This window comes from Sphaeramia orbicularis, chromosome 18 (assembly GCF_902148855.1).
Source record: "Sphaeramia orbicularis chromosome 18, fSphaOr1.1, whole genome shotgun sequence".
NCBI classification, from domain to species: Eukaryota; Metazoa; Chordata; class Actinopteri; order Kurtiformes; family Apogonidae; genus Sphaeramia; species Sphaeramia orbicularis.
Window position 1 is genome coordinate 13,978,319 of NC_043974.1, and position 20,395 is coordinate 13,998,713.

The 20,395-nt window shown below is 38.0% G+C and overlaps 1 protein-coding gene across 3 annotated transcripts in view; it reads right to left on the reverse strand.

Annotated features, from left to right (window-relative positions):
- Positions 1–3,264: 3,264 nt before the first annotated feature.
- LOC115438847 (GTPase IMAP family member 7-like) overlaps positions 3,265–20,395 on the reverse strand; it is a 28,727-nt gene continuing 11,596 nt past the window's right edge. The window contains exons 1-2 of one of the 3 annotated variants that reach the window (XM_030162703.1): positions 6,422–6,554; positions 3,269–4,365 (exon numbers count right to left, since the gene is read on the reverse strand). In XM_030162703.1, coding sequence (XP_030018563.1) covers positions 3,359–4,365; positions 6,422–6,428 — 1,014 coding nt within the window. In that variant the 5' untranslated portion in view covers positions 6,429–6,554 and the 3' untranslated portion in view covers positions 3,269–3,358. Of the gene's footprint in view, positions 4,366–6,421; positions 6,555–20,395 lie in introns of those variants that run through there. The other 2 variants (XM_030162705.1, XM_030162706.1) reach the window with 2 other exon arrangements.

Consider the following 20,395-nt stretch of genomic DNA (forward strand, 5'->3'; position numbering starts at 1 on the left):
TTAGGTAGCTGGTAAAACAATAGCTCCGAGTGCTTTTTAAACCTATTTGTGCAATCAATGGCACAACAGCTCTTCCCCATTTTTTAAATTGTTCTAAAGTTTTCACAGTATTCAAGCCAAAGCCGCTATTCATCTCCCTCTTTCTGCCACTCAGTGGACATAACCATGATGACTTCTGCTAGTGGTGACATCATGTGCATACCCTCTATTGTTGATGTTATTTGATATGCAGGCTAAGATAATCAATTGTTTTGTGTTATCTGCACATGATCTAGTTGTTACCATTTATTATGACCTGAAAGAGAATTAATTGAAATGAATAAACCATCAGTCTGGATGCCTGACTGGATGCCACACTGCTGTTGATGTGATGATGCTTAATGAATATAATTATCTGACTGTTTACGACACTGAAAAAAAAAAAGCAATTAGTGGTTTTTGAAAAAGAATTAAGGTTACAATGATAAATTACAAACTAGACTGACCCGTGGGGAACCATGGGTTCTAGATATGGTCATTTTTATGCGCACAGAAAATTCTGCTCTTTGGAATAAACTCCATGTGAGTTAAAATCAACTCGATTTAAGTGTACATGTGAGACCATTAAAAACACTCCAGAGCAGGGTTAAAGTAACCCTTTTCAGAGAGTTCATCTTTTAACTCTTTTCAGCAGTTAAAATTTAACTCTTCTTGGAGTTACAAAAACTAATCTCATGTAGACTATAACTCGCCTGGAATTCATTTTATGTGAACTCTGAAACTCTCAAAAAACACCATATAATGACTAGTTGTTTTTTTTTTGTTTTTTTTTTTAAAGTGTGCTCAAACACATGCTATAAAGATGCTTATAAAGTGCTTTCCAGGTGTCTGGGTTATGGCTCTGAAGTGAAATGGGATGAACGTCTATGGAGGCATGAAGCAGTGACAGCAGCAGCAATGATCTGGCACCGTGCCAGAGCAGAGGAGCCGCTTCTGTGGGCTCCTCCTGCAGATCTGCTCCAGCTGAGGAGGTGCTTCTGTGGGCTCCTCCTGGAGATCTGCTCCAGGTGTGACAGGTGCCAGCAGGTGAAGTTGATATTGAGTCTGTGGGAGGGGTCTGTGGCAACGCAGGAGTGCACCATAACACTTACTATTTGTTCAATAGCATTGCTCTCAACTCTTGTATAAATTGTATGAATTACCTAAGACTACAATGCAAGAAGCCGTCGAGCTAAAATTAGCATGTTCAACATTCTAAGTTTGCAGCAAGAGCTAATTTTAGCAGCTGGTTAGTAAGCTGGTCCAAACAGTAATATATACATTATGATACTGACAGAGCTGACAGGAAAGTTCCTTCCAGCCTAATAAATAGCCTGGTTTCAGAAGTAAAACAGTACTTATAGGACGCCTCATATGACGTCCATGAGCACACTGGTCTTCTCTGTTGCTCTGTTCAGAAATCAACACCCGTTATGGTGTTCAATCATGCTCTTCCTCACCTGGTAAATGTACCCTGAAAAATGACACCATCAAAGACACAAGCTGGAGTTAAACTTACAGAATATACTCCAGAAATTTAACTCTTTCACTCTTTTTTTACCTAACTCCAGATTATTTTACTCCACAAATTTGCTGTGTGGGGAGAGCTGACTTTTGGGAAAAGATGTTAATCTATATTTTATAAGTACTAAGTGTAAGACATAAAATTACCATTACCCCATTGTTCTAAGTGTAGGAAACATGATTCTGGACATAGCAACATGATTGTAAGGCTATTGTATTCCAAAATTACTAATATCTCCCAAAATATTGGTCCTATCAACTTGTTTTCACCAGTCTCTTCCTTGACCAAAAATACATAAGTACGCAAAACTGGAGTCAGCTCTTCCCAGATTTTGTGTGATGCCTTAGACACACACACACACACACACACACACACACACACACACACACTTCCCTTTTATATAGTAGATATATCATACAATGCTGTTAAAAATCAGTGCACAGACACATACTTGCATTGTGAAGCTCATATGATGTGTGGTTTTTGTCTTTTTGGTTAGAGTTTTACAGTCTTTTTACACCCAACTTTTTTTTTTTTCCATCTCACTTGTTTCTTGCCATCACCAGAATTGTTAATACAATCAGGTATAAGTACTACCATCTGTTTCCAAGCTAGTAGTGACCCAATTGGATTTCATAAAATACCTGTGCACTCATTTATAACTTAAAACTAAAAACTATAACTTAGCTTAGTGGTGAGGTCAGCTTTGCCACTTTTGAATATATGCCCATACAATATGTCAAACATATTACAATTTATGTCATGTTTCTCTTTTGTTTTCTTGGTTAAAATATCTTTTGGCCGTCTTCATAGCTTTAAGGGTGTAGTGTTGCTTTTAGTGACAGTACAGCAGGGTTTTTGGATTACTGTTTTATTCAAAGACAACAACATGGCATTTTAAAGTTAATGAGTAAAAAACACTCTGGGCAGTGGCTTATGTATAGTTGTCCTTATAATAACTGTAGGCAGTGGGTTTGTACTAAATAATCTCCATTTTGAAGAAATAAAGCCACATTTTCTTAGTCTTGAAGTCAGTGATTTAATTTTAGATCAGTAATGTGTAGACAAAAAAATATATATATAACAGTGTGATGTAATAGACTGTAATAAAAAGTAAAGGAACCATTGAATACGTATTTCATTTCTGTGAATTATTAGTAAAAGAATCAGACAAAAGAACATGGGGTAGGTTTCGATTATCTTTACTAAATATCAGAGTTGTACAGTTTGAATAGCATCAACATCATCCAAATCAGAAGATTTTGAATATCATCATTAACGAAGTAATAATATAATCCTAACCTTAACCAACAAAATAAGGAAAAAACATTCATAGATAAAAAGGCACATTGATGAATATTATATCATGATGCATTTGATTGATGCTAAAATGCAAAAAATATGAAGGCAGGTGTTTCATCCTATTAGAGACACCACTGAGAGGTCTCTGACATTATTGAAGGAAAATCTTAATGTCTTAAATGACAAAGTTGAACAAGCTTAATGTCAGAGTTGTGTATTTACAAAAAAAGAAAAAATCTCGAAGTGATCAACAATCAGTAATGTCTTTTGTTGTTTAATCAATCAATCAATTTTTCTTTATACAACACCACATCATCAAAGAACTTATCTCATGACACTTCTCATTCAGAGCTGGTCTAAACCAGACTCTTAATAATCCTATTCACACACCATCAGAATCCTCCAGGAGCAAACACTTGGTGACAGTGGCAAAGAAAAACCTCCTTAAACAAGCAGAAACCTGGAGCAGACCCCGACTCTTGGAGGATGGTCATCTGCCTTGACCAGTTGGGGTTAAAGAGAGGCCTTTAAGCGGCGTTTTATTTCATCAAGGAAAGGCTCTGCTTCCTTCCATACCAACTGTACTGCTTCTGTTGCTGTGTCTGCTTGGGCACCTGCCTTAAATCCTTTATATCCTTCTACAATTACTCTGATAATACCAGCAGCAGTAATACCTGTAGGGAGAGCCAGACTTCCACCGCTAAGTAACTCAGCTGGTTCGAGTAGAGTCAGCGCACCAAGAAAAGCTCCCAGCAGTATTCCTGTGACAGTACCTGCCACTTTAGGATGGATTTTGTCAAACACATTGTCTTTAGCCTGTTTTCTAATTTCTTCTGGAGACTTGTTTCCTGGTAGCAGTCTGATTCTTTCTTTCTCTTGCTGTATGTCTCCTTCCACAGACTGCAGCATCTCATTGGTGTAGTAACCCCCCTTGTTTTCCTCGACTGTTTTGTCAATTGTTTTCAGTAGCTCCCGGATCTGGAAGCGGTTGGTTCTGTATTCATCCTGTTGTTGGTTGTTCCAGTATTTATTGTCAAAGACATGACATCGGCCGCTACACTTCTTCACGAGCTCACTCAGATCTGGATTCTCACTTACAAAGTCTCCAATTTTCTTTTCCTCTTCCAACTGGTCGCCATGAGTGAAGACAACTGTGGCAAATTTCAGAGCTTCAGCAGAGAAGTACTTGAGTATGACAGATATGATAGCCTTCTCGTGCTCTGTGTATTTTCCCACTTTAAGCACAATGAGAAAAGCATGAGGCCCAGGAGCACACTCTATCATACACTTCATTGCTGGTTCTGTGTTTTCATCACATGGATATGTGTCAAAGAAACCTGGAGTATCAATCATATGAACTTTACTTTCATTGACTTTTGTGGTTTTGGACTGACATGTTTTGGTTCCTGAGTTTGGAGAATGGTTTACTTTGAACACTTTTTCTCCAAGTATAGTGTTGATCAGGCTGCTTTTTCCATCTCCTGTTTTTCCCAGCAGGACAATCCTTCTTATGTTTGGAGCTAGAAAAAAGTAATGATTTATTAGTAAAGCAGTAGCATTTAACTTTCTATACAAGTGAAGTAACATTCCTGCATAAAGATCTCATGTCTTTGTCATTCATTTTCAGTTTGTGTGTTTTTGTAAAATATGAAGCACTAACTCATCTTAGCAGTCTAGCTATACCTTCTGCTGTAATAATGTGCTCTGTTTTTCAGTACCTCCAGGAATTTGCGATGTTGCGATCGCAACTATTAACGCAAATTCAACCAGTCACTGCGAATTCTGCGCGGTGCTGCAATTTCGTCCAATCACCGTGAATTTTCCGCAAATTTGACTAATCACCTTAGCCCCCTTTCACCCACCTCCTCTACGTGACATGTACATCATCACATTCACTTCCTTGTTGACGGTTGAGAAGATGAAGACGTGCAATTCAAAACACTCACATTTATCGACAAATATCACTGCCAAAGTTTGTGCAAGTCAGTTTCCAGATGTGTTACACTAAAGTGGAGGTATACTATTCTGCACTGCCTGCAACATTGTGGTGGAACACGAACGAAAGTCACCGCTCCACAGACACTTTTAAACCGCAAAACATGCAAGGAGAACAGATGAAACTGGAAGAGGACAGACGAGACGAGTCCCAATGACAGAGGCTGTTGGATCCAGAACAAGAGCAGGAGCTGAAAGGGTCAAGCTATTTGGAAATGCCCATGTTCCTGTGACTTTAATAAAAGAAGCCTCAAATCATCACAAGTTTCACCTCAATTTTTTGGAAAAGCTGCAGCAAAATCAGGCATTTTAGGCCGCAACAATTAAAAAAAAAAAAAATCCTGCGAAATCCTGGAGGGACTGGTTTTTTATGATCAATTGAGAACAAGTTGAATTTTTCATGTTTGCCAACATCCTATAAACATACTGAAAATGAGCAGTTTTGGCAACTTTGCTAAACACAGAAATGACTTGAATGTTTAACCAATCCGCTCTTTTCTTGTTGCATAATATGCAGTCCTGGACAAGTCCCACCTACATTTAACTAAGAAAGTAGGTCAGATCCTTCCATTGGATAATTACTACAATGATTAATATGTTTCAGTTGCAAAAAATTATTTAATCTTAACTGATGCAATGAGTAGCTTCTCATTTCTTAAACAAGTCAGTATCATGTAGAGAAAACAACTAAGGAGATGATAAAATTACTGAAACTGTGTTAAAAACTGCCCCATGCACCATTAAAACCTGTCGAGATAGTAGTGAACCATCATGTGCATGAAGGGGTGAATGTGAGGCTTTGTAAAGCACTTCGGGGACCATAAAAGTGCGGGAAAGCGCTATACCGACCATTTACCAAACTAAACAAACAAACAAAAACAACGAAATAACCCTGCGGGTGTAGTGTCACGTCGTGTCAAATTCCAGGCCAGGATTTGGAACAGAGCTCCTGTGCATGTGCAGAACACTCCATCCAGTTCCAGTCTGCACTGGTTTGTACATTTATGATCTGGGTGTGTCTGTCGGACTATTAAAACTTGGATTTCAGTCAAGCTAACACATTTATATGTATCTTTAAAGTCCAGTTTTTGTCACACTAAGGCAATAATTTGGTTTTGTGTCATGTAAACTCACTGCTGTGGTGGGTTTACATGACAAAAGGTACTCCAGAATATTCTTGAAAAATACTTGATTTGTTTATTCTAACAGAGTATGAACTGTTAAATCTTACACTTTACATGTGTAACAGGGCAAACCTACAGGGATCATGATAATAAACTTAGGCAATTTTAAATGCACTTTTTAGATTCTATACAGACACATAAAACATTGACAACATCAATGTTTTAACTGCTATACTTTTCTCTTTCTTGTTAGGTTTCTGAGGAGTTATCAGTCTTTTTTTTATTTTCTTTTTTTCAAATTAAAAGAATTGTGATGGTTCAGTTGTTTTTGTTGAAGTCATTAAATCCACATTTTAAGAACTAATAAAATGTGTTTTGGGACAAAACAGCCACCTCTTTAAAAAGCAAGTCTTTATGCAAACCTGAAGAGTGAGATGAAAACTTCAGCCAAACTCACCTTCCATGATGTCAGACAGTGAAAACTGTACACATGAAGTGGATCAGTCTGCTCGTCCTTTCTTCTTGTGGTCTTTTTCTGCTGCAATCACGCCTCGTTTTTCTTTCCTGGCAATTTACTGTTTTGCTTTCACATTTACACTCTTATAGAGCAACAGCTGGAATAACGGCGTTGCTACATGGCCCCGCCTGTTCCTGTAATAGTCAACAAAGGTGTGTTCTCACCAGATGTAGGCCAGAGGTATTGTGAAGGTCAGGGGCGCAAGGTGTAAATATTTGTGTGTGTGTATGTGTCTGTCTGTCTATCTATGCGTATCTATCTATCTATCTATCTATCTATCTACTGAACATCTAAATAAACTTATCACATATTCTGTGTGATGCCATTTCACACCATTTTATTAAATATGAAAACAAATTCTTTCTTGTTCTTGAAAAACATTTCATTAACAAACAAAATAAAACAAACAACAAAACAGTGGATGAGTATCCAGAGGATAATGTAAAATATGACAAAGGGTAGTTCAACAAAGTTCACATTTAGCAACAAGCAACATTATTAATCCACCGCAAGTCAAAGATCTCAATCCCATTGAACATCTGTGGGATATTCTTGGTAGATCCGTGTATGCGAGGCATCCAGCACCTGGCAACCGCCAGATGCTCATCCAGGCCCTTCAGGAAGAGTGTGACAACATCCCCCAAGATAGGATCAAGAGGTGAATCCAGAGTATGTGCAGAAGGTGCACAGCCTGTGGTAGGGCTCAGGGAGGACACACCCAGTACTGAGGACATGGATCTGGACCATTTGGTCAATCTTTGACTTGCTGTGGATTAATAATGTTGCTTGTTGCTATATGTGAACTTCGTAATTGGTGGTTATTTGTTTTCATGTGCCCTTTTGGAAGTTTGAGCCCCTACCCCTTTATAGCTCTCTGCATGGCCCTGCTGATAGAAATCCCTTATAGACTTTGATTGAATTAGTCGAATTTTTCTCCAATGAAAGTACCACCCACTTCTGTTGGGAGACTGATCTCCTGCATCAAGATCACATGACTCTGACATAGCGGCAGAACCTGACAACCTCACAAATTCAACTTGTTATTGATTCTTGATAGAACATGATGGTGAAATGCAGGGACATTGGTCCTGTATTTTTAGTCTGGTCATTTAGACAGGGGAACTCTGTCTTCCTGTCCATTTGAGTTTTTTTGTCCTTTCCATTTTTCAAAGACTGTATACCCACTCCTTTTCAAATTCCACATACATGTTTTTTTACCATTAGGAAAGCTGCAGTGCACAGTTTCATGGCTGAAATTCATTTTTTGGATTTTTTACAAATTGTTGAAAATTTCAATTTAGTAAAGAAAGTTTCTCACCAGCAAATGTATCCTCCAGTGGGTTTTTTTGTAAGAAAATTTGCCCAACCAATTTCTTAGACAAATTTGACATGTTCTTTACATGTGCCTTTCTCTGAATTTCTGCACTTTTTCCTAATATTTTTGAAAGAATTGAAAGTTAAGACTCAAAAACTTAATCCCTGGGTATGCAGGGTATCAGTGAGCAGGAAGGACAAAGTGTAGTGTGACCGGGCGAGAGTATTAGTAACCTCCACTTACTTTTTCACTTGTTCATGTTTAGTTTTGAATTGACACATCACTCTTCTATTTTGAATTGTGTCTAATTTGGGTTACCTAGTAACACAGAAAAACACTGATCATTGAAGAATAAGAATCCATGTAATGTATGTGAACCGAGCACGCGAGGTACGGTTTCTTTAATTTTACCAATTGCTTTTCCACTGTGACAAACCACATTAACAGAATGATAGTTTAAAAGGATTTGTTAAAATGACCACAAGTGCTCTCAATAAAAGTGAACAAGTTAAAAAAAAAAACAAAAAAAAATCATAAAAAGACAATTAAAAATGTTCTAAACATAAAAATCAGTCTCAGTCCGGGGCCTGTTGCTGCCTCCTGGTCGGTCTCAGCTGCTGCACAGTCCCACAGTGGCGGCGGTAGCTCCAAGCGGCAGGAGGGGTTCATCCTGTTGGAGCATTTTCAAAGGAGGAGGTGTGTCCGGGGTCCCTGTCGAGTCAGCAACACTCCAGGCTGGCCAGCCACTTCCTCGTCCGTGCTGGGGCGATGTAGATGCAGGGACAAAGTACAGGTCTTGGCGAAAGCCACACACACGTCACAGAAGGAGTTAAGTTCCTTTACTTACAGTCGTGGAGCCAAAGTCTCGAAAATGGGTTGAACCTGACATGGTCTGCCATACTTTTTATTTGTGTGCTGTGAATGTACAATTATTTCTGAAGTCTTTGAGTCCCTTATTAACCAGCTAAAGTCAGTGTCATGGTTAAGGCCAGAGGCTGTAATATCCATATCAAGCCACTCATATTTGATCAGATAACACTGAACCCTGATCCTGTTGGTCTGCAGATGTTTACCATCTGCAGGGTAATGAAAAACCATCATCCTAGTGCATTAGAACTCAGGCTGACTGATTAGGTTTGTGATCTGTGCTTTGACCACCAGGTTGATACTATCTGTAAGAAAGCACATCAGCGCATGTATATTTACCAGAAACACCACAGTTTTAACCTCCAAGTGCCTAAATTTATTTATAATTACAGAAAAAAATGTATTTGTGTTGTTGCTGTGACACAGATCCTACACGTGAATTATGTGCAATAAGTATAACCATGCAATAATCTTCTGTCCTGTGATAAAAACGTAATATTTATTCAATATTTATTAAAAATAAATGCACTATTTTTATATAGACATAGGTATACATACTGTTTTACATAGATATACATACTGTTTCATATATATATATATATATATATATATATAGATATAGATATATATATAGATATATAGATATATATATATAGATATATAGATATATAGATATAGATATATATAGATATAGATATATATACACACACACACACACACAGTGTTATTCATGGTAATACATACTGTTAATATTGTTCATAGATATACATACTGTCACATACTGTTAATAGTGTAAATTGTGTCTATTCATATTTTCTCCAGTATTATTTTTTATTCTACTAAGCTCTATTCTTATGTTACTTTGTTAAATTGTACATTTTTATTATATTTTCTTATCTTAATTTTAGTTTTTGAAATTTTATATTTGCCCTATTCTTTTTTCTGTAGCACTGGTGTTTGTTAATATTACTATTCTATTCTTTTCTATTCTATTTAGATAATTTGAATTTGAATTAATTTGAATATAGTGTCTACATTAGGTATAATTGCCATAATTGTCATAATAATAACTAAACAAATGTTCCAATCTCAGATATGTCAATTATTTTATTGATGCTGCTGTTAATCAGTTATTCCAGTCAACACTCCAAACAAAACAAAAATGATTAAAAAAACAAAACAAAAACACCAGAATGTCATGAAATTCATAACATTGTTATAGTCTTCGCACATATGTAACTGTGGATGTTCTTTTATAGAAGTTGAAGATATCTTGTACTTTTGATCACCTCCTGAAAATGTCATGCATCTATCATTACTTTTCAACTATCAGAGTAGTTGAAAAGTAATGATTTATTTACTTAGCGTCTTTTTGTCATCCATCGTTTATATAGCATAGTAACAAAATATCAAGAACTAATAAGTTATCAGTTACGTGGCTAAAGTTTTATATGGTGTTTACTAGGACTAATAACATTTTATGAAAGTATGAAGCATATCAGAGAATTTTCCTTCAATCCTCAGTGGGCTGGGTAAGCTGTCAATAAATGTATTCCAGATGCAAAAAACACATATGTGACAACCTTCAATGAAAAAAATAATTCTTAAAACACATTTCTGCATGATTTTGGCTCAATTTAATGCAAAAAAAGTTAGGCGTTTTCTCACTTTTTTCCAATATTTTCAACTTTACTTCACTGGCAATCAACTATTCCCCCAAGTTATAACATCAACCAATATGCCATTCTTTTCACCAAGCAATAAACTCATTCCACAGAAAAAATTATAAAAATCCAACCAAAATCAATGGATCTGTGATGATTTCTCTACTAGTTGGCAATACAGGCCCAAAACCTCAATAGAATTTTAAGCTACACTCAAAATTCCGAAAGACATACTGGATATTTAACATGGTTGTGAATGTCCACATTATTAAAAATCATGGCCAAGGCATCTTTTTAATTTCAACATAACTCTGTTCTTCCAACAGAAATGTGCCACACAAGAAATTGAAATACAACAAGATGACTTTATTATGTCATTATTTTATTGCGTCAAGCAGGTGGCACCCTGCAGATACTGCTCTAAGGATGAACCTTCACCCTCACCACCTGAGAAGACAGCAAAAAAGACTGGCAGGGTGGGTTCAACAGCATTGTAATAAAAGATGCCCCCACCCCACCCTCTAACACACACACATGCACGCAGCCTACTTAGTGAATATGCTGGAAAGGTTGCTTTAAGGGGCAACTATACTTACTTATGTTCAGATGAATGAACACAAACTTTTATACACACACTGTGACTGAGTGTAGATGTAAAATGTACTGTACTTTAAAGTTGCAATAAAATGAGTCGACCATTCCAGTAACATGATTTGATTAGATGATAGAGATTAACCCTCAAAGACCTGAACAGCTGCAAGAAAAATGTTTAGCAACTTTTGATTCACTAATCCTATCAATACGTATAAATAATACAACTAAAATGCAGTTTTTCAGCTTTTCATTGTCATCAATTGTGTTTTTTTAGAAGCACTGCAGCACTGATTCATCTGTTAAACCCATGTAGTGTTTGTTGTTTTATGATCAGTTAATGACATATTTTATATATGTTTAAAAAAAATCATTTGTAAGTGACCACAGAAACAATTGTTTGTCATTATGGGTTACATATCTTTCTTTAATTGTTAAATATATTCTTTGATAGATATCCTATCACAATTTAAAGAGACCATAGATCAGTTTCATGATGACGTAGGACGTATGCTGCTCGCGCACCTTGGAGGCAGAAAGCACGCCGAGTTCGTAGCAAAACACTGACTGCCAGTGTGACTAATGCCATCGTCTTACTGTGCCGTGGGATGTCAGAACAGAAAGAACACACAGAAGGATTTAAACATTTACACAGAATTCCTGCTGGCAAACATCCCTTCCAGAAAAATCGGCGAAAGTTATGGTTGCAGGTATTAAGACGCGAGAACTGGTCTGAGGAGGAAATTAAGAGTGCTGGTCTGTGCAGTGCACACTTCAGATCTGTAAGTACTGGACATCTACCAGACAGAGGTCGGGTCAACCGGAGATATTCCACCTTTGACAGATTTTTTTTTAAATGACTGAAAATTCTGAAGGCTGTCTGTCATTTTGGCAGATTAAAATACTTAAACTTAGTGACACTTTTCATTGGATTTTGTATTCATTCCATACACATTGGTGGCAAACTACTGTTGTAGCCACATCTGCCCACCACCAACCACTCACTCACCCCTTACATTCACTCATGAATAATAAAATAACTTGACATGCATGGTGTGTATGTGGGTGTATTTGTTGTATTTCTTATATATTTTATTGTTTTATTTAGTTTGAAGATGCCTCTTAAACTACGGAGCCCGGGAGGGGACATGCAAAAAATAAAAACTATTGCGATATAACGCAAAAGTATTGCGTTATAACGCAATAGTTTTGCGTTATAACGCAATCATATATGCTCTCTCTTGATTGATGTCCGTACATAATACATTGTAATCCAGTTCGGGTCCGACCGTGCCAGGTCTGACACGCCCCCCTGTCCTGTGTAGTATGACCATAACTCTTTCATTATTAGTCCAATCGGAAAAATTCCAACTGTTTTTGAATTAAATTCCTATTTGCCCAGCTTCACGTCTGTGTGCAGCTTCATGGATACAGATGTATGTGCGCCAAGTGTGAATGATCTGCGCATGAGAAGGAGGATGTGCGCATTGTATTAAAATCCTTTATACTCCTGAGCCTCAGATGGTCCACCTGGACTGGTTTTCTTATTTTGATCATAAAAAGGTCGGAAAATATGCTTTGAGTCGTTTTGTCAATTTTTGCAGACCACTTCGAACGTTCAATATTGCAATCACTATTTGTTTTAATACTGTAATAACAATTTAAAATGACAAAAAACACAAAAACGGAATTAGTTTTTTTTTTTTTTTTTAGTTTTAGCAGAAAAACACTGAAATTAGACATGGATACAACATTTGAAAGTTAAATATGAACTTTAAAAGTATAAAAACTGTTTAAAACAAGCTGTGTGAGTATTTGCCTTTTATTGTGCAAAAACAGGGTAAAAATCCAAACTCTACAGGTGTGTGTCCCCCCCCCCCCCCCCACATACACACACACACACACACAGGGCATTTGTCCGTTCTGTGTCTGCAGAGTGCCTTCATGTTCGTGGTTCTGCAGAAACAGTTGTGTCAGTTCACAGCTCTGATCCAGGCAGTGCTCCTATGGCACAGTCTGCACATGGAAAATAGTCTGTTGAAACCAAAAGTCCGTCCTCCTGTGGATGTGTTGAATGTCTGTGGTGTTTGGACTGATCATCATCAGTCTCTTCCTCCGTCCTTCATCTGTGTGTGGACTGTCTTCAGTCTCTGCTCTCATCACCAGAGCCTTTGCGCATCACCGTGACTTCTCTCTCTTCATCCTTGAATGTAACTACCGGTGGACACATGGAAAAATAACACACACAGAACAATGTATTAGACAAACAAAACAAGGTCAAATTGTACTATTGAAGAAAAAAAGTCACCGAACATCAGCGTATGCGCTCTTATTTTGGAGAGCGTCATGCGCACTTTTACGCACAGAAAGTCCAACATACTCCGAACTAACACATACTCTACACGGTTCGTACTTTATTCTATAAAACCACGATGCAGTATAAGCGTCAGTTTACACATATACTAAAGTGAAACAAGTAAAAACTCCATAGAAAAAAACAGACAGTGCTTCAGTCATGTAGAAAATCCACTAAATGGAACTGGGTGAACTTTACCTTTCTTCTTCAGATGTTGCTCCATCAGTCGCTCCTTCGGTCACAAATCCATCCGTAAACCTCCAGGGGGGTCATGGGACTTGGGATATCCGTCTTGCCTACATTTTCCAAAACTAGATCTAATCCGTTATCCACTCCGTTGTGCGCTCCGGTTCTTCGCTCCATGAATCCGCTCTGCTGTGTGCGTCCCCAGTCACCGAATGGCTTATTTGGCGTCTTCTAGGACAGGTGCCCGTGAAATTTTCGCACTGACCCGAGAATGTCCATAAAGCACAGAGTCTCAGGTTTCAGAAACCGTTGGAATTTTTCTGATCGGACAAATAATGACAGAGTTACGGTCATCTGAACTACACATGCATAGGGCACAGGACTGCAGGTACAGGTGTGTCTGACCTGACGACCTGTCCGATACCGAATGCAGATCCCAATGCAAAAACTATTGCGTTATAACGCAATACTTTTGCGTTTAAACGCAATACTTTTGCATTATAACGCAAAAACTATTGCATTATAACGCAATACTTTTGCGTTATAACGCAATACTTTTGCGTTTAAACGCAATACTTTTGCATTATAACGCAAAAACTATTGCATTATAACGCAATACTTTTGCGTTTAAACGCAATACTTTTGCATTATAACGCAAAAACTATTGCATTATAACGCAATACTTTTGCGTTATAACGCAATACTTTTGCGTTATAACGCAAAAACTATTGCATTATAACGCAATACTTTTGAACTATTGCGTTATAACGCAATAAATTTTTTTCTCTTCATGTCCCTTCCCGGGCTCCGTATTAAACAAAGACACATTAAACAAAAAAGAAAGGAGCTACTTGAAGCTGCTAAAAGTAACAGATCCCTTACCAGCTGGGTGAAAAAAAGTACTACAGTAGGAATAAGGAATAACATTACATACTATTCATGGGCATTAGGCACACCATTCACACATTAATTATCTTCCTGTAAATGTCTGCAGCTCCAGAATTTGCCACATTTGGGATGGGGATTATTCAAGACCAGTGAGACCATCCTTTTCAGAGTGATCTTCACCTGGCCTGCAAGGAGGCTACAACAAGAAGGAATTTCAAACCTAATTTTTATCACTTTATTCGACTTCGTAAGTTATTACATGTTGTTATTGTAGCTGTCTGCCAAACTAATGTAAAAATGTATACTTTGTGTAATGATTTATTAAACATTTCAAATCATATGTAATTGGTGGTTATTCGTTTTCATGTGCCCTTTTGGAAGTTTGAGCCCCTGCCCCTTTATAGCTCTCTCCACAACCCTGACACACACACAGACACACACACACACACACACACACACACACACGCTGTATAATAGAGGAATAGAACCTGGGAGTTGGAAGTTGTAAAGGAGTTGAAAGGATGTAAAGTTTCACGCCAGCGTTAGTTATGGACAGAACCCCCACCCCCCCGCCTCCGACAAAAAAAAAAAAAGAAATTCCCCCCCTCTGTGGTTTTGACAAATCGCACCCTGCACACACACACACACACACCTACACACACACACACAAGTACACAAAGTGGCCTAAACAGTTTATCTGTCCTAAAATAAATAATCAGGTTAATTTATTTGTCAAAGTTGCTCTTCAGTTTGTTTTAACAGAATACCAGTTTGCTCTCTTGTTAATGTTGCACTTCATGTGGATTTTTTTTTTTTTTTTTATTTTAAAGCAGAATGTGAACTGACAGAAATGTGATTAGATTTTTGTTGTTTGTTCAAAACTCCCTTTAGGGAAAAGTGCAATACTAATGTTTAAAATACATTTAGTAATATTTTAGTTTCTATTTGATTTGTAGCAGCAGAATTATATTATTCCTGTTTTTCTATATTCTATTATCTCCAAAAATTGGTGGAAGAATGTTCAAAAATTCATAAATGCATTAAAGACATTTTGAGGGGTTTTCTTTCTTCCCGTACCGAACTGTGGCTTTCAAAACCGAAAACGTACCGAACCAAAAATTTTGTGTACTGTTACAGGCCTAATATATATATATATATATATATATTGAAACAGTATGTATCTCTATTACAGTTTTTCTCAACTGCTAAAACACATTTGACAAAATTTTCCTCCATTTTTCCAAAACTCTAAACACAGCACACTTTTCTAAAGCTACATAAACAAAACTACACCTTCTCTCTTCAAAATTCAAACTTTCACTCCAAAACAGCTGCTCAAAGCCTGCAAAAATTTAAACACTATACACATCATTACACACTACAAAAAAACAATGGAAAACACAGTGTTCAGTGTGTGAGAATGTTCTTTTTTCCACAACTGCCAAAGCATATTTTTAGAAACCTTACACCATCTGTTCTCAGAATATATCACTGTAAAGTATTGGGCCTTCATAGATGTGTGTTTCATATGAACAGTATGTAAATCTACAGAAAATACAGTATGCACACTACTGTACTGTATTACAACTCTATGCAAACACTAGAGAGGATTCAGTACACACAACAATACTCAGTGAAAACAATGTTCAGGGTGTGATATTTTTTATTTACAGTATTTATCCCACACACACATATATTATGCAGCATCACGTCATTGCACTGGGTCAGGCCACAGGATCTCATCTATATCACAGGCAATATTGTCCCTTGCCAGGCAACAAGGGAAAAACGCCTCGGCCTGCTCCTCTCCCTCCTCTCACTGGAACTCCTCTACCTCTGACTCTGCCTGTAACAGTATTAACAATATGTATTTCCTGTAAAAACAGTATGCACATCTATGTAAAACAGTATGTATACCTATGTCTATATAAAAATAGTGCATTTATTTTTAATAAATATTGAATAGATATTACATTTTTATCGAAGGACAGAAGATTATTGCATGGTTGCACATGTTGCACATAATTCACATGTGTAGGGTCTGTGTCACAGCAACAACACAAATACATTTTTTTCTGTAATTATAAATAAATTTAGACACTTGGAGGTTAAAACTATGGTGTTTCTGGTAAATATACATGCGCTGATGTGCTTTCTTACAGATAGTATCAACCTGGTGGTCAAAGCACAGATCACAAACCTAATCAGTCAGCCTGAGTTCTAATGCACTAGGATGATGGTTTTTCATTACCCTGCTGTTGGTAAACATCTGCAGACCAACAGGATCAGGGTTCAGAGTGTTATCTGATCAAATATGAGCAGCTTGATATGGATATTACAGCCTCTGGCCTTAACCATGACACCGGCTTTAGCTGGTTAATAAGGGACTCAAAGACTTCAGAAATAATTGTACATTCACAGCATTAGTGTGTATTACTATCACTATTAGTGTTTTATATGTTCTGTTATGTTTCTCCAGTTTCACCAGTTCTTTTATTTCTGCCTCCACCTGTCATTATATCAGCCCACTTTAATTTCCTAAGCTACGGCCGTTGCGTTTGTAAATCTGAGCTGTGGGTGTTTTTTTTTTTTTTTTTCCATTAATGATTGACATCTCAGGGTACATAGACCTCAAGTGATTTCTCAGAGTTATGCCATGATTTTTAATAATGTGGACATTCACAACCATGTTAAATATCTAGTATGTCTTTTGGAATTTTGAGTGTAGCTTAAAATTCTATTGAGGTTCTGGGCCTGTATTGCCAACTAGTAGAGAAATCATCACAGATCCATTGATTTTGGTTGGATTTTTATATTTTTTTCTGTGGCGTGAGTATATTATTTGGTGAAAAGAATGGCATATTGGCTGATGTCAGAACTTGGGGGAATAGTTGATTGCCAATGAAGTAAAGTTGCAAATATTGGAAAAAAGTGAGAAAACGCCTAATTTTTTTTGCATTAAATTGAGCCAAAATCATGCAGAAATGTGTTTTAAGAATTATTTTTTCATTGAAGGTTGTCACCATATGTGTTTTTTGCATCTGGAATGCATTTATTGACAGCTTACCAAGCCCACTGAGGATTGAAGGAAATTTTCATTTTTCAAAATTTTATATCAAAAAGTGAGGGGTACATACACTAAGACCACAATTTTTTTTTTTTGCGATATTTCCAGCAGAGCAGACCCCCCAATTATTGGTCCTTAGGATCAAAATTAACAAAAAAACGCAAATAAAAAGTATGGCAGACCATGTCAGGTTCAACCCATTTTAATGAGCTTTTGATACATTGGCTCCCTGACTATTAGCTCATTGGGTTGCATTGTATAGCCTCATCCGGTCTCCTCACCCGCTCATCTAGATCCGCTGGGTCCCAGAAGCCAGTAACTTCACGGCAGATGATTGACGTTCAACTGGTGCACGCCACCGAAAAACATTTCCAGGAAACCACGACAGGGCATGTTCTTTACTTAGCTCGAGCGGTTGGTCCTCCTCCGACGTTGTTCCTTTTATTGACAGATGCTAGTGATGGGACTTTTGGCTCTTTGAAGGAAGCCGTTCAATCAGGAGCTGTTCACTGAAAAGAGCCGTTCAAAAGACTGGCTTTTAAGTTTTTTGCATTATTTTGAAACACCAATGTTTTAATGACTAAATAGGCTACATGTGATGATTGACATTACATTTTAATAATGTCGACGCAGCAGTAAATATTATCTTACCATAAAAAAGAACAGTTAGTTCAAATGTGTGGGCTAAATCCATGACATGAGAGGTGACATTAGGCAAATGCTGGAATTGGACCAAAAACATCATGGTACATTATGTGGACTAGTCTGTAGCCTAAAAATGAAGAAGAAAATAAAACATTTTCTTATGAAATAACATTTTATTCTCCTCAAAACAATAAATGTGTGTAAACAAACGGGAAAAAATTGCACATAACACAACAGTGATTAATCACTGCAATTACAGTACTTGAATACCTACAAAACTGTAGTGCAAATAAAATACTTCAACATTGCCAAATACCTTATATCTCTAATGTAAATATCAAAATGATACCACATCAGTTCTCTCACTTCTACTCTGTATATAAAGATAAGGAACTGTAGAAAAATAAATAATATAAATAATGTTTTACATCTTTTGAACATTGTAAAAAGCTGTATGTATGACATACATACACATATACATACATATGTACATACATTTTTGTTCATGTTGCCTAAGTTACATTGTATGTGACTACGGCAACATAAACAAAAATATATGTAAATACTAGAAAGCTGCACAATGCACAAATATCTTCAAACAGTTGTTCTTCAAAGTAGAAATAAAATGTGGTAATAAGAAAAGGAATGCCGTAATGAGAAACAGAAAAAAAAATAAAATGTGCACCTTTTGGCCTACAGATGTATGCACCGGATGTTGCTACAACTGAACAAAAAGAAACAATCTTAGCAAAAAGAAAACAACTGAAAACAAAGAGGGTTTCAACTTTCTTCTCTCACATTTCTAATCTTGCAAATTTGCATTTAGGAAGACAAGTGCTCTCACTTTTTCAGGCTTGAGGCGGTTTCTCCTTTCAGAGAATATTTGTCCTGTCTTAGAGAACACTCTCTCCGAAGGCCCTGAAGTTGCAACAATGCACAGCTTCTTTACCACAAGTCTGGTAAGTCTGGGATGTACCAGGGCCGACTCTGCCACCACTTTAGAGGATCCCCACTTTTTAGAAGAAGTGGCTCCTCTATGAAAGCCCGCACCCCCATAATGGCGTCAGCTGTTGGGTTTCTGCTTGCCACAGCTCCAGCCACCTGCATATGAAATGAAAATAATTATGAAACAATGACCATATAACTTTACTCAGATTTATTTGAGTGATGATGCTATACTTACTTGTTCATTAAAGTAGCTCCAGACAGCAGATTCTTGTATGCATCGTCCTCCCTCCCCTTGGATGGTCTGACTTTGGTCAGTGTCAAGAGTAATTCGTGCTGCATCAGTGGATAATCTTTGGAAGGCTTCATCTGTTGCTCTGGCCTCTGTAAACACCATCTCCTTGAATCTGGGGTCCAGAGCTGCTGAATCTGCGAGAATGGGGTGTGACTCCATTCTATGAAATCTACTTGCCATGTTAGAGGACAGACTAGCAACAACATCTTTTGCTGCCAGTGTTGTCACCCTCCTCTGATGATCAGATGTGATTCTCTGCAGTCCCCTTGCCAGCAGAATGACCTTTGAGGCCGTTACGTAGCTTGGAGATAAAACATCAAAGGGTGTAAAAAAAAAAATGGAATAATCATTTGTGATGTAAATTAAACAAATTATAAAATCAAATTCTATAGCTTTTTAAAGTAATTATGTCTTATTGGACTCTGTGTCTGGGGATCAGGTCGTCAAGCCCCCTGCCGTCGACTGCCACCCAATCCACATTACACCCGGCCCCTACGGCTCCCTCGGTGGGTGGTGAGTCCATTGGACGGCTGGCCCTGGCCGGACCCTGTGGGCAAAGGCCCAGCCACCAGGCGCTCGCTTATGAGCCCCAACCCCGGGCCTGGCTCCAGGGTGGGGCCCCGGCTGCGCCATGCCGGGGGACATCACGTTCTTCGGATGTTTCTTTTTCATAGGGGCTTCTGAACTGCTCTTAGTCTGGGCCGTCACCCAGGACCTGTTTGCTTTGAAAGACCCTACCAGGGGCATGAAGCCCATGACAACATAGCTCCTGGGATCATTCGGGTGCTCAAACTCCCCCACCACGGTAAGGTGGCAGTTCAAGGGGGAGCCTCCCAGGGGAGGTGTTCCGTGTATGTCGTGTATGAGGAGACCTCGGGGAAGACCTAGGTCACGTTGGAGAGACTATGTCTCTCGGCTGGCCTGGGAACACCTCGAGGTCCTGCCAGAAGAGCTGGAGGAGGTGTCTGGGGAGAGGGAAGTCTGGGTATCCCTGCTTAGACTGTTGCCCCCGTGACCTGGCCCCGGATAAGCAGCAGATAATGGATGGATGGATGGATGGATGGATTATTGGTAGCATCAGTGAAGAAACTGACA